This window comes from Strigops habroptila, chromosome 4 (assembly GCF_004027225.2).
Source record: "Strigops habroptila isolate Jane chromosome 4, bStrHab1.2.pri, whole genome shotgun sequence".
NCBI classification, from domain to species: Eukaryota; Metazoa; Chordata; class Aves; order Psittaciformes; family Psittacidae; genus Strigops; species Strigops habroptila.
The window spans coordinates 22253476-22268560 of record NC_046358.1 but is presented as its reverse complement, the minus strand read 5'-3'; the positions used below and the strand labels follow the sequence as shown (position 1 = coordinate 22268560).

General features: G+C 40.1%; 1 protein-coding gene across 21 annotated transcripts in view; it reads left to right on the top strand.

Moving 5' to 3' along the window:
* MARK3 (microtubule affinity regulating kinase 3) overlaps window positions 1–15085 on the top strand; it is a 62387-nt gene that overhangs the window by 11820 nt on the left and 35482 nt on the right. For 19 of the 21 annotated variants that reach the window (XM_030481266.1, XM_030481269.1, XM_030481263.1 and 16 more), the window contains 3 exons: window positions 1530–1721; window positions 7638–7691; window positions 14727–14775. In XM_030481266.1, coding sequence (XP_030337126.1) covers window positions 1530–1721; window positions 7638–7691; window positions 14727–14775 — 295 coding nt within the window. Of the gene's footprint in view, window positions 1–1529; window positions 1722–5754; window positions 7138–7637; window positions 7692–14726; window positions 14776–15085 lie in introns of those variants that run through there. The other 2 variants (XM_030481273.1, XM_030481257.1) reach the window with 2 other exon arrangements.

Here is a 15085-nt window from a genome sequence, read left to right as displayed (position 1 = left end):
TTCTGAAAAGAACTGTAAGAAATATTTCCCTGTCTTTAATGATTCTTACAGCAGCCTGTTTAGGGAGCTCAATATAACTTATTAAAGTGAAGGGCTAATGCAATCATAGTAATTAAGTACCTATATGGGAAGTACGAGCTTGGTGACAATGCAGTAGCAAGGCAGTAAGGAGAAGCTAAAGCCAGACTGATACTAAAACATCATATGCACCATGTGTTTGTGTGTGGCTTTTTTAAAATAGTAACTATTGAAACAATTCTGCAAGAGTTGCCGTAGATTTCTATCAGTAATATTTCTTAAATGAAATTAATGTGTTTTTAAAAATAATTTGATCACAGCCATTGAACTTGAATTAACAAACCAGATGCCAGAGTTTATGGTCACAAGGTTACATCAGGTTACTAAATAGAGTGTGAAACTTGCTAAGTGTCATGTAAGCGTGGATTTCTTCATTTGTGCCTCCATAATGGTTGTTAGCTCTTGGGTTATGATCTCATATTCTTATGTGACAGTGATTTTCAGACCGAGTGTTGCTGCATGCCAGATTTTTTGTTATCCCTGCTGGGTTTCAGCAAGAGTAGCAGTAGTAGAAGAGCAAGATCTGGCATTTCTGGGGTGTCTGTGAATTTAGCATGTCATATTCTGTATAGACAGATGTTTGCTCTACATTTGCAGGTTTCTGAGTATTTCTAACTAATACTTCAGTGAAGTTGGTGTGTAGAGCTCAATCATGAGTTGAGAACATGAGGGGACCTGCTCTTTCATAAACAGGCTGTCAGGAAATGAAAAAATACTGGTATTTTAACCATGTGATCTAATGAGTAAAGGCTGTTGTAGGTATGAGATAATACCCATTCATTCTTACAATTAATAGCTGTTCAGGGAAACTGAGTAAAGGGAACTTAACAGGTTGCAGACAGTGTCTGAGACCTCCGTAACTGGTGCTCAGCCTATTGATATCTGAGTTTTCTATACATTAGGGAAGATTTCCTCCCTTGTTCTCTAGGCTGTCCTGCGTATTTTCAGTCGTGAGGTTTTGTAGGAACAAGAGACTAGTACAAGAGAAAACAAACCTTTTATTATTTTGTCAGTAGTATTAAACTGTCCAGTAAAGGTGAACATTTTGTTGTGCGTGCTTTTGAAAAAGCTTTGTTCATGTCTCCTTTCCAAAGGCTTTCCCGCTTTAGTTAGGCACAGTAATGCAGATGGGAAATAATACCAAATGCATCCATGTTCTATAGCTGGTTCTCAGTCCATGCAGGTTGCTTAAAAACGCTCAATTGTTGCTGCAGTTCAGGTGATGTTCCACTTGGTCTTTACCAGGTGATGAAATGGATATTGTGTTTTGAACTGGGAACCTCTTTATTGTCCCCGTCAGAGCAAAGTTCAGTGTGAATCTGGAGCGTGAGTTGGATCCTCTGAAGGTTTCTTCAAAGGCATTGCTAACAGTTTTGAATGTTGTATGCTTCTCATAATTGATGTGTTTTGTCTTTATTTCTCAGCCTTATTTGTGTGTGTTTTTATTGCAGCACACGTCCCATGGAGACGGACGGCAGGAAGTTTCCTCTCGGACTGGGCGCTCTGGAGCTCGCTGCAGGAACTCTATAGCTTCCTGCACAGATGAGCAGCCACATATTGGAAATTACAGACTCCTTAAAACGATTGGAAAGGGGAATTTTGCAAAAGTAAAACTGGCAAGGCACATCCTAACTGGCAGAGAGGTAAAGTGGTATGAACATAAACAGTAGTGAATTGCAGTGGGTATGCAGGTTCTCTTAGAATAATATCATCCAGGTGAACATTTAGCACGTTTTACTAGAGAGATTGCCACTCATGTAGAATAAAAATGGAAAACTGTATCTTTTAGTTGTTATTACAAAACAAGTTCTCTTGAAAATAGTCTCTTAAATTTGTATTTTTGACAAGTCCCTCTCCAACTGAATTGTGTTCAAGTTTGCTACTAGAATTCTCTGCTAAATCCTCTGTTCCTGAAAAAGGGTTTGATATATAGCAATTAAGCTTGCTGCAAACACTGCCTCTTGGTGTCTCTGTACTGCACAGTGCAGGCTGTATTGGAGGGGAAGTCAGGAATGAGAACTAATACATCTTCTTGATTATGATCTGAGTAGCCCAAGCACAGTATTTGCTTGCCAAAGCAATGTTTCTCCCAGGAGTTTTGTTAGCATATGCACTGCTGGGCAGCCTTGAGAAGACACTCCAGTTTGTTCAGAGCCAATTTGTGTGTCTTGCTCAGTGTTGTGTGGTGTAGACAAGCTTTCTCCTGTATCTCTTCATAGTGTCTAACTCAGCTCCATAAATAGTTTCTGCAGTGTAATTAATAACTTGCAGTTAATGATGGTTCTGATTTGGTGAAGTCCTGCTTGCTTGTTGCAAGAAGCTTGTTACAAGTGTTTCTTGGTGCTGTTTTATTAATAGCAACTCTACGTCCTGAAAGAGGGAGAAACACCTTGTTGACCTTTTCGTGCTGAACCATCTAATGAAGTAAATGTTTGCTGATACCAGTAAGGACTTTTAAAGAAAGCTATGTGGCTGACTGCAGCACTTCAAGGGAATTTCTTTGTTCTGAGCTAATACTGAGTTCAGTAGCACTAGGAGGAACAGAGAGGACATATGTTTGCAAGAGTTGTTGGGAGGGATTTTGTTTATTTGTTTTTGTTTCTTGTAAGCTGACAGTTCTGGTGATCAGCAGATGTATTCTGGTGTTAAAGTCAGTGCTTCTTTGTAGAGTAAGTTGTTGATTAATTGCTTTCCACTTAAGTTCCTTTCTTTTTCTACTGATACTTAACACAGGAAATGCAAGTCCTTGGGTACTTGGTTAGTGTTGCTTTGCTATTATTATATGTATAGGACTTGGAGGTAGGTGTCATGTGTCACACATTGCTTTGCAAAAATTGAAGTACATTTTCCTTACTTGCACATAACTCTCTGTTGACCTCTGGTTCATTATTTTTGTCTGAATTTTCAACGAATAAAGCGACAGTGTAAAATCTTTGGCCAAATTTGGAAAGATTCAAGTACTAAGTTTCTTTAACTCTCATGAAATAGATGTCATTCAATCAGTTCGGAGCCTAAATATTTTCCAGGATGTGGCCATTGGTCCTGGTTACCTAGAATGAGTAACATTCCTTTGAAGCTAACAATTAAGCTAGTTTATAGGAATATCTTGAAGGTATTTAAAACTTATTTTTTCTCTTTGTAAGAGACATGAGTAAAAGTTTCTCTTCCTGGTAGGTGAACTATACAACATTGATGATAATTGCATATTTTAGATTTATATGACCAGAGTTGTTCACAATATTCTGCATAACAATTTCCCCAGTGTCATTAATTTACTCATGCCCTTACAGAAGTATTTATCTGATCAATCTTTAGATGGTGTTAATGTTTTTCATAGCTGTCACATTGATGTTTCTAGTGATGAGCAGCAGCACTTTGTACTTTGTTGAACCTCACTTGCTTTGCTAACTCATCTCCAAGGTTGTTTATATCAGTTTTCTGTGTATTTGATGGTGCCTTTTAATTCCTTCAACAGACTTAATCATTATGGTTTGAGTTCTTGTGCCAAGGCCACTGATACAGATATTAAGCAAGATTGGTCCCAAGTCTCGTCCTTGAAAAACTCTTACTCATTTATTTCCAAGTTGGTATCTCTTTAGCCATTTCTTTTAATTAAAAAACCTCTGTGCACATTTCAGCTTATCTAGTTCAGTAATTTCTGTGCATCCTCCTAAATGAGGCTTTACAGTAGTCCAGGTAGTCACATATTGTGTGTTTCAATAGGGCAGAATTAACTTAGGAAAATGTGTTGCATTTAACCCTTCTGTCTGTTTCTGTTTATTTCCCCTTGCGAGTTTGGAGCTCAAGAATTTTGTGGTAAATGGCTCTACTAGGAAAAAAAAAAAAAAATTAAGTCAGATAATTTTCAAACCTGTGCTGCCATTTTGTTCTTGATAGATGTTAGAAATCCATGCTACAGGAATGCCTTCCTCCCCCTTCCCCTTTTTTAAACCTTCCACTCTTCAGAATTCAGGGATAAAGTTCTCAGTCTAGGCTCAGCTAAACGGCACTCATCTTCCGGAACCTGTGTTTTCCTGCTTTACACACTCATTCCTGCTGGCTGTCCTGTCTTTGTTCCTCTTCTTTTTTCCATCTTATGCACCAAAACCTAAAATAAAATACTTAGCTTTGGGAGTCACGCTTAAATGAGTTTTAATCTCTGCTGTATCCTTGCTGTATTTGAACCCTACTTATCTTCTTTTTCTTATCTTTGTGGCTATTCTTAATGTTCTTTTAAGTCTCTGATTCAGTTACACATTATGGCAGTTCCTTCTTTATATCTCTGCACTGATTAACTTCTAAATCATGCAGCAGATCAGCACTTCTCGGGAGGATGGTATGTTTGTTCGAGCATTCTGCTAGGGTAGTTGCTCGTCTCCTTATATCTGGAGTCCTTCAGTATGAATTTTCCTGTTTGAGATACAGCTTTCATGTTTCTAACTGGACTGAGTTCCAGGGCTCTCTTTCATTTCCATCTTCAGTGTGTCTGCAGCATGTACGTTAAGAGCCCAGCCTCAAATTACAGAAAGGGAGAAATGTTTAGCCCTTTTGGGGTGATCAGAAGATCAGCCTAACTTGAATGGGTTGAATTGTCCTGCCAAGAGGTGTGTGGCCTTCTCACTGTAGAGGTATGGAGGTGGGGTTAGTTTCACTGCGCTAGAGCTGGTGTTTGGAAACACTCCTTCAAGATCCTCTGTCTAGAAAAGTACTATTCTAGTCTGTCTGCCCTTTCAAAACAAAAAATCTTCACTGTAAATCTGCTTTTGTTAATTCTTTTACTTTAAGCTATGGATCTTCTGTTGTAATTTATCAAAGGTTATTTCCTCTGGCAAGTTTTCCATACTTGCAAAATTAATTTAAGAGAGAAAACTTACCTTTTGCTGTTACTGGGGTGGTTGGAATCACAGCCAAAAATGTATGGATCCTTCTGTTCATTAAAAGCATGTGTTCAATTAATAGTCAGGAACTTGAAGTTTCCTAGTGAGACAGGATTGTTTCAGGATCCAAGTCTGACTCCAGGGAATCTATTGTCATCTTCTTTCTGTTCTTCTCTTGGAAAAAGTGAAATTTAAGAGCGAGAAAACATTCTGAATGGTAGCAGTTTGGCCAATTTGCTCAGCGTCTTAACTTCTGATTGCTTTAACTCCCTCATTCAAGTCATGTAGGAGGAATGTTTCAAGTCATAGTATTGTGAATGGTGAAAGCAAAGTTAATTTTAATTCTACTAACGATCTCACACAAAATATAATTGCTGATGCAGTGGTGTAGCAGTGTAGGTGGACGTGTGTTCCTCCAGCATTGGCCATAGCACACAATACTTGAAACCATTCTGTATTCACTTTGTGTGAAGAGAGCAAAGTGGAAGGCAATTTGAACTTTTTAACTATGCTTAGTAAAATGGAGGTTTTTCTTTCTCAGGCTTGCCAGAACTATTCTTGGGGGTAGGCTCCCTTTGGCTGTGATTCAGAGACCTTATCAAGGCACCTGAAATTGCCGCCTGTTCTGATGATGGGTTCAAGCTCTCACAGCCAGTGTTAACACATTGTACTCTCAGTGTTCATGTGGGTAGGAATTCTCTAAATTCATCCTGCCTCTAAGGCTGTAATTAGTGCACCAAACAGGCCTGTGAGTCTGCCTTTCAGAAAACTGAGGTGTGTACCTTGCCTGTATCTCCAGGGCTGAATTTGTTTGCCTGTGTCAGAGACCTCTCTGATCATCTGGCACCAGTGCACAAGTGAGAGACGTGAGCTGTGTTTTGCAGAAACCCAGTAACCTTAAGACCTCGTGGGTGGAAACAAGCTTACGTCTTTCAAAGATTGACCAGAATCGGTACAGAATACAGAACTGCAGCCTTTTCTGAGTGGAATGCACTTACCAAGCATGCGGTATGGGTAGTCTTGGGACACCACTTGACTTTGAAATAACATCTACTGTTGACAAGGGCAGTGGTTATCCTATGCCCAGCACGGATTTGTAAGAGATTGCAGGAAGTGAGTAACTTTGTTACTTTCATGACAGTAGTTCAACAGGCATAAAGGTAGAGATAAAAATCTTTCTTGGTTTCGTACACAGCTGCTAATACAAAAATACCTATTGCTTAATGTGTTTATTTGTATTTTTGAAGTGATTTCTCAAGGCGTTTTGCAATGGAATTTTGCCTCTGGAAATAGTGATCTTTAATTTCAGTAGCATACCTTAGAAGAAAATACTCCCCAAAGCAAAAGTATTCTTAGATGATTTCTTGGTGACGTCTCATCATATCTTGCATCTAGAAGGGCTCAAAATAAATCTTGAAGCTCAGTTTCAGAAAACACCATATCCGTCACACAATTCTGTGATGCACCCAAGCATTGAACGCTCTGTTCCCCTCTTACTCTCTCCATCATGATGATCCATCCATGTGTTTTTGTGCTTGAATGTAGGGATATGAATTTGCTTTGATGTAAGATACTCTTAATTCCGTATGTTACCAACACCAGGTTAATGAGATGATAAAGATAGCACAAAGAGACACAAGGAAACAGGAGCTGTGGTATGGGGAGTAGCAGCATCTACTGTTTGAGCCAAAAATTGAAGGGGAATTGAAATCCCTTGCTTTGCACCAACGAGGTATTATAATCAGCTGAGTTGCAGCATCTTGCTTCTTAGAGAGGCACCATCTCCTTGGCTTCTTCTGGTATGTTTAGTCTTTAATTTAGAAAGGAAAAATACCAGTTGGCATGTAATTCTAGAAAGATTCACGTTTCCTGTTCTAACTCAATCCTGTATCCAAATTGCATTGCACTGAAGCTAGTCTTTTGCCTGTTCATTGCCTCAAATCTTCAGGTTATGACTGGTTACCATGGTACTGAATTTATCTTTTGATTATTTTGTGAAATTTTTATGTTCTTCTTTCATCTTTCTGTGCAGTGTTTAATGAAAAAATGAAAACCAGTAAAGGAATGAACTTGCCCAAATTGTTGAGCTACAACCAGTAGGGTTCTCTTGATGAACGAGTGATAATTCTTTTCATATCCATCAAGGAGCACATTGGTACAAATATTCAGTGAATTTCCAAAGGTGAACTTAGTTCCTGCCAAATCTGTCTGGAATTACTTTCAGTTTTTTCTGATATCTCTGCTTTTAGAACCATCTTCACAAACTGCCAATGCTCGGTCAGTACTGTGTAATCTGTTGTGTAATTACACTGTGTAACTATTACTGCTCTCTTATCTGGGCACTGTCTGGTGTTGGAGGTTCCACTGTAGTAAGTGTGATGGTCTTAATGTCAAGCAAAAGACTAAATGGAACTTCTCATCTTAATACGCTTAAAATACTTGGGGGGGGGTGTGGTGTGTGTTTTCCACTCTCCTGTTTAGTTTGTTGCAGTAGAAGTAGATTACACTTTAGCTGTTAATTCCAAATGTTTTTACTTTAAATACAAGTACATAATTTGCTGAAGAAACTGAGTGTTTTTTGCATAACATTCATGTTTTCAATTTGTGCTGCTGGATATGACCGTCTTGTAATAATGCTGTGTTGTTCACATGGAAAATACTGATTATGAACTCTTCCTTTAGGTTGCCATAAAAATAATTGACAAAACGCAGTTGAACCCAACTAGTCTACAAAAGGTAGGTTTTTACATTTAATCTTCCAACTGCACTGTTTTGTTTCATTACCACTTTCTGTTAACCCTGAATGCCTGCGCTGGAGAATCCAAAGCATTGCATACATTGCACACATCTGACTACTGTATTTAATAACTAGTTTTGTAACAGATATTTTTGACAACCCTGCAGTTATTCAAGGTGAACTCGTACAGAGCTGTAAACTGAGAAAAGAGTGGTATTGGCCACTTTCTTTGTCTCCCAAGCATAGCTGACTCTCTATAGAGGGGACGTTTGTGGTTTGGTGTCGTGTCCTCATGTCTCCTTCATGCTGGTCACTTTGTTAAACTTACAAATAGAAAGCTTATGTTCTGTCCTCTTAAACTTGAAAATAACTGCCTGTGCACTGAAGGCCAAGTAGTATCTATGCCTTTCATGTAGTTTGCAGCAGGAGAGGTGGTGCGGTTTTATGGAATGAACTGGGGCATGGCTATTCTGGTTTCTTCCCTCTAGCCTCAAATGTTTAATGTGTGCTGTTACAGTTGTATCGCCTTATCCGTTTTAGTAAGTAGTGATAAATCCTGCTCTTTGATCAAGGCAGCCAGTCTGCTTTGGAGTGCCTACAGGAAGTACATTTAAATGTTACTTTCACCTCGGACTTTTCTAACTCTGTCCTTGTAAGTGCTGTAGTCAGAAGCTTTTTATTTACTTTTGAGTACTTTGATAAAAAAGCTCCTTGCAATATTTCTGTTTGAATGAGAGAATACCCAGAACTTACCCGCAAACAAAATGAAATAGCATAATTAGAGTAAACTGGAGAATATACGCATTCGGATCTTATGCAAATACTAAAGAGATCGTGCAACAATATGTTTTTATCGAAATGAATGGTGCAAAAGTAAATTGGAAAAACACACAAGTTCTTACATTCTATGGTTTGGTTGAGAGGCAAAGAATAGCCTATAAAAGAATGACTGTCATCTGAGCAGGTATCAACTTCCTGCTGATTTTGTAGACTGGGTAAAAGCAGATCATGTGGGAAGCGTGTGGGAAGCAGGGTCAGAAAAAAGTAGAGAGGCCATTTTGTTTTCAGACAAAAATGTAAAATCTTAACCCTTCAAATCTCAATGTCTTGAGATTGGGCCACAAGGCTAGCTTGAGCTCATATTAAGGTAGAAGGCAAACCTTTTACAAGTCACAGGTTCAGTTAGCAAAGCCACAAGCTGCAAGTGTGCTTGTTGGCCCTTTGGTTTCTGGGTTTCAGCCTGCTCAGTGTCTATTTGTGTATCTGTAATTTCATTTTTATTTACATTTTATAAAACTAGATCATAAAGTGTGATTTCTAAATTGGTCTTGTTTTCTTTAATGGAGTCTGGAAGAACAGTACAAACAAAACAGCAGGGTAGAAGTCAGATCGAATTTGGGGAGTGAGAATGCTGATGTGCTGTCCTTTCTAAGCTCATTTGTTATATGAGCACATCAAAAAATCAGCAGGGTATGTCAGTATTCTCAATTCAAAAACTGAAACTGATTTTCTTAAATGCCTGTTCGCCACAGTAAGCAGAATGAATGCACATTACCTAGCAGTTTTCCTTGGTTAAGGCTTTGTTTGCAAACCCTTGCCCCTTTTCCCCCAGCACTGTCAGCAGTGCTGTAGCCTTGGTGCTTTTGAAGCCAACTGCGCATGCAACCTGTAGACACAGGGAAAGCTAAGATGGAAGTGCTTCTGATCCTTGTACTGCTGGATAGAGCAATAAAATATTTGAGGTATGGTGGGGAGGGACGGGCTGCTGTCAGAAGAGGGTGTGGTGTGGAGTGTCTCAGCTGCAGTTTAGCCGCATACCCTCGTCATCCTTAGGTGGGGAAACAAATGGCGATTAAGGCTGCCAGTTCTGATTTCTTTGTATTATGTCTTCCACACTGATACTTCAGCTGCCAGAAAGAAGTTAACCTTGTTAAGGACTTGCTTTGCTTTCTGGAGCAGTAATTCTTGGTATGCCCTCGCAGTAAGCGGCGGGTGGCTGCAGTCCTGACAGCTCAATATTCAACAACGCAGCTCTTCGGAAGAGTCGGGTTTCTTGTCTGCCACTGAGGAAGTCCGTGGTAGCCACATGCAGCTACTCTTAACTGTTGTTTTGGGACCTAATTACTACTCTGCTGCTCTTGCTTGGTGAAGAGGAAACTGTAACCGGTACTTCCCTGCTTTGAAAGAAAAGGGAATTCTTAGAGCTTTTTTCCCATGCTGGTGGTGTTAGTCATAGTGCTTGTTGTCCACAAATGCACTTGTGTACCCAGTTCCAGTGAGTACGGTCTCACTGGAAACAAGTGCTGATGTAGTAGTTCACTTCCTCCTAGACAAAAAAAATATGGTTTGTTTTTTTTTTTTTTCTTTTGAATTAGCGATGCCATTATATGTAAGATTTTGGGCTTTTTTACCAAGCCCTTGTAATAGTTCTAAGTCACTTCTCGTTTTCCTTTTTTAGAACTTGGCTCCTCAGCCAAGTGTTTTTGTTCATTATGTGCAGATGTTTTTGTCACTTGTTTGGGCCATTATTTTGTTAAAGCTTTTCGGAGTTCTTAAACATCACTTTTAACATGGACTGTGCTCTTTCTGACCATGGGTCAGTCGGTATTTTCAAAACTGCAAGAAAAGGGTGAGGATTTAAAATGCTCAGGCTTTTCTGTTTGTAACGAGTATTTTTTTCTGTTTTCAAGTTGTGGTTTGTTTGAGGCAAACTTGTATTCTCTAAAGACTTTCCTGTTTGAGACTCCTAATTATATGTAAAGCGTATCAGTAAGCAGTTATCAGAAGGATATGCAGGTCAGGCTCGAGCTGGCGTGGGTTGCAGGCACAGTCAGCAGCGGACCCACAGCCTGCAGCCACACAGCCAAAAACTCCCCCAGCAGCACACATAGAAGGGAGAGGGGGAGCAATAATGAAGGGTGATGGAAGTTTGCAATGGGAAGGACCCACAGGAGGAAGAGACTTCCCCCTAAGCCAGGGATGCCCTTGCAAAACCAATTTGCTGCTCTAAACTGGAGAGAAGTGGATTTGATGGATGGACCACTCAGCGGATAAGGAATTGGCTGAATGGTCACATTCAAAGAGTTGTGGGCAACAGCGTGATGTCCAAGTGGAGATTAGTGATGAGTGTCTTCCTCAGGGGTCAGTATTGGGACTGGTGCTGTTTAACATCTTTGTTGGTAACATAGCCAGAGGGATTGAGTGCACCCTCAGCAATTTTGCTGGTGACACCAAGCTGTGTGGTGCAGTCAACACATTGGAGGGAAGGGATGCCATCCAGAGGGACCTTGACACGCTTGAGAGGTGAGCCTCTGAGAGCCTCATGAAGTTCAACAGGCCAAGTGCAAGGTCCTGCACCTGGGTCAGGGCAATCCAAGCACAACTACAGGCTGAGCAGAGACTGGATTGAGAGGAGCCCTGAGGAGAAGGACTTTGGGGATGTTGATTGATGAAAAGCTGAGCGTGTCCCAGCAGTGTGTGCTTGCAGCCCAGAAAGCCAGCCGTGTCCTGGGCTGCATCAAAACGAGCATGACCAGCAGGTTGAGGGAGGGTATTCTTTCCCTTTGCTCTGCTCTTGTGAGACCTCACCTGGAGTACCATGTTAATTTTTGGGGCCCCAAACATAAGAAGGACATGGACCTGTTGGAGCAAGTCCAGAGGAAGGCCACCAAGATGATCAGAGGGCTGGAGCACCTCTCCTATGAAGACAGGCTGAGATAGATAGGGTTGTTCAGTCTGGAGAAGAGAAGGCTCCAGGGAGACCATCTAGCAGCCTTCCAGTACCAAAAGGGGGTCTACGAGAAAGCTGGAGAGGGACTATTACAAGGGCATGTGGGGATAGGACAAGGGGGAATCGCTTTAAGATGAAAGAGGGTAGATTTAGATTAGGTATTGGGAAGAAATTCTTTATAATGTGAGTGGTGAGACACTGGAACAGGGGGCCCAGAGGCACTGTGTCTGCTCCATCCCTGGCAGTGTTCAAGGGTAGGTTGGTCTGGTGGAAGCTGTCCCTGCCTGTGGCGGGGAGGTGGAACTTAGACGATCAACTTTAACATCCTTCCTAATCCAACCCATTCTATGATTCTGTGAAATCTAGAAGCCATCTGTATAGCAGACTAAGGATGTTTGTCTTTGCCTAGAATCTTTTGTAGCATCAGCAGTGGAGTTACCCTTGGTGGGAGTCTGAACCAACAACAGTTGGGGGTGGAAGATACCAACAATCAGTTGAGAGCGAATTAAGCAAACTCTTCCAAACTTTAAAAGCTGATCAGAGGCTTTCAGTTATATAAGCTGCAATTAAAAGTATTAACGGAGTGTTCAAAGTATATTATATACCAGTTCAGCAGAACTGAATGGAAAAATAAGCAAAAAATAGTTACAGATTCAACTGCTTTTAAATTTCTGCTGATCAAGAGAGTGATGGTGAAGTAGTCTACCTTGTCTAATTATATATGAAAAAGCTCCAGGAATAACATAGATTTAAAAAAAATAAAAAAGGCAATTTACTTGTCTCTCTGGAAGAAAAAAAAACATGCATGCATAGGTTTTGAAACTATTTTGCATGGCCAAAAAGTTTACTTGATCAGTCAATCCTGATTGCACTTAAACAGCTTGTCATCTAGCAAAGTGTCAGGCACAGACCTGGATAATGGTAAGTAAATGCATTTGGCAAGCTGTTTGGTTTTTCTTTGTGTCTGGGTAGTGTGCTCTTCGCATGGGGAAGAAGGTCTGTTGGGTAATGCAGTGAGGACTGCTCCCTAAATCTTAGCCTTTACAGAAACATAAGAAAGCAGAGAATGGTTAGAACAGCTGATCTCCAAATTCTGGTGGGTTTTTTTTCCCCTATTTATTTATTTACATTCCACCTCTCATTTTCTTTTATTAAAGACACAAAGACACAAAGATTTTGGGTTGACTCTTTGGTTGTTTTCTGTTTGTTTCCTGTGTTTCACTTTGTTTTTCTTTTATTGAGTAAGTACACCTATAGATTTTTTTGAGTCATTAGTAATATGCCCAGGCATACTAAATGTCTTTATCTGAAATCTGACCTGAGGCAAATAGTGCAGCAGTGTTTTTTGCTTCCTTACTGTTAATAACAATGCTGGTATCTCTTATTTACAAAGCTCTTTTCTCCTGTGTCTGCATTCCTGTGGAGCTGTGGACTTCCATTCTGCTTCAGTCTCTTTACATTAAGTTCAGTACGATCTGTTATGTTACTGGTACTTCTGTAGAAGTTGATGTTAGGTTTATGATAAAACCTCTTGATTACTCTTGCTTTTTGAAGCGTGCTCTTAGAAAATAATCAATGCTTAAGAACTTCAACCCTCTTGAGTCTTGGGCTGGCATGAGGGGAGCTGCAGAGCAGAACAGCTACACTCTTGATTGCCATATAGCATACTCCCTAAAAAGAGAATTTTAAAGGGAATTTTTGGGGTTTTCCAAATACAATAGCATTTGCACTTCAATAATAATAATAATAGTAGTAGTAGTAATTTTTTTGTGTGTGTGTGTCTTTTCTGGAAGAAGAAGTGGAACTGCTTGTACTTAATCTGCTATTAACCAACTTGATTAAAAGCAGTGTTTTATATTGCAGTGAGACCATCTATGGCATTTTTAGTATTACACTTACAAATTTATGTGCATCTTCTAACTGTCTGCTGCAGAAGAGTTTTCAGAGGGGAGGATAATTAACAGCTGATCAGTAATAGATTTTGGTTTCAGTTGTGGTTTATTAATAATAAGTCATTCCTGTATTATCCTCCAGTTGCAGGAGGAGAGAGTTAACTCTGTGTGACAGGCAAAGTTGAACTCTTTGGAAGTAACAACTCAAGCAAAACCTTCTTCACGTGGGTATTGGTGCTGGGTGGGGGGACAGACAAGATCCTTACAATCAGTGTGTGGTCTCTGGATGCAGCACTGTTGATGTAATGGCATTAGGGTAGATGTCAAATGGGCAGGTATACTCACCACCCATCCTGCCAAAATAGCTGTGCCAAGGTGGGCAAGGGACCTGCAACAGGAAATTTAAGTGGTAGAGTGTTTTTATTTGGGGGAGTTGTGTGTTTTGTTAAATTTTTCTGTTAAATTAATTGCTGGACCTTGTGTGTCAGTTCGAGTTAACGCCAATGCTTGCATAAATGGAAGCAGTACAATCCTGTTGCATGGGAAGGTGGATGGTGAAGAGGGTGGGAGCAGGCTGTTCTCTTTGAGACTCAACTGCTGAAGTAATGATGTTGCTTTTGTCTGCGGGGTCAGGGAAAACACCGTGTTCTGTCCTGTTAATTTTGGCAAGTACATTCAGCGTGTTGTACTGGTTGAGCAGGCTTGGAGGCTGGAGTCTGGTAGTGAGTCAGTGGAGCTGCAGTGACAAACCCAGGACTAGATGCTGCCGTGCCTCAGTTGCCTCACAGGAACACTTCTGAACACTTCCTGCCTCACAGGAACGCTTCCCCAGCTCTCCTAAAAATTCGCTTTTTGCTGGTGTAGTTGGATAACACATTTTCTGTGCAATATAAGCAGCTGATTTTTTACCTGTGAGTTCCTATTGTAGCACAGTAGTTCCATGGCTTTAATGGAGTACTGAAGAGAGATGAATTCATACCAGTAACATACTGTAGTGGTCTGCAACAGGTGCTGTGGTGAGGGTTCACAAAACTTTGGAAACAGTATTTTCTGTGAAGGGGGTGGAAGATGGTGTGAGACGTACTGGCCAGCAAGAAGCTGCATGGGCTCATAAGGGTTTTCTGGCCCCAAAAGTCTGCAAACCACAGAGCTAAGATCACTTCTCTCCTGGGCTATCTGGAGCACTTCATGGTGGTTTTCAGTTTTTTGAGGGTTGATTTGTTTGGGGAGGGGTGTTAAAAGAAGCAGGCATTTAACTCTTCCTTCCAGTAAGTGTTTATTTCATGAAATTCACTGATATGCTAATAGTAACATTTGCCCTTTGTGTTTAAGTATATCAAAATGATCAGGCTTTAGAAAGAATGGGTGTTACATATTTTATTAACTTGTTTCTTCTTTTATGTTTATTTCAGCTCTTCAGAGAAGTAAGAATAATGAAGATCTTAAATCATCCAAATATAGGTACCTTGTTTCTTTCACATCTTTTCCAACTCAGGAGAAGTTTAGCTTTTTCACTGTTAAAATTTTTGTGGTATGAATTTAAACAGTGATTCTGCTCTAGGGTGTATATTTCATGTAAAGTAGCAGTAATAAATACTTTTTCAGAGCTGTGTGTTTAAACAAACAAACAAGACAAACCCAAAACACTTCACTCCATTTGCGTAAAACTGTTATTTGCTTAGCTAACTGATAATTTTGCTCCTTTTGAGTATAATACCGATTTTGACTGAATTCAGGCTCTCATTAAAAACAAATATGTACCAAAACTAAA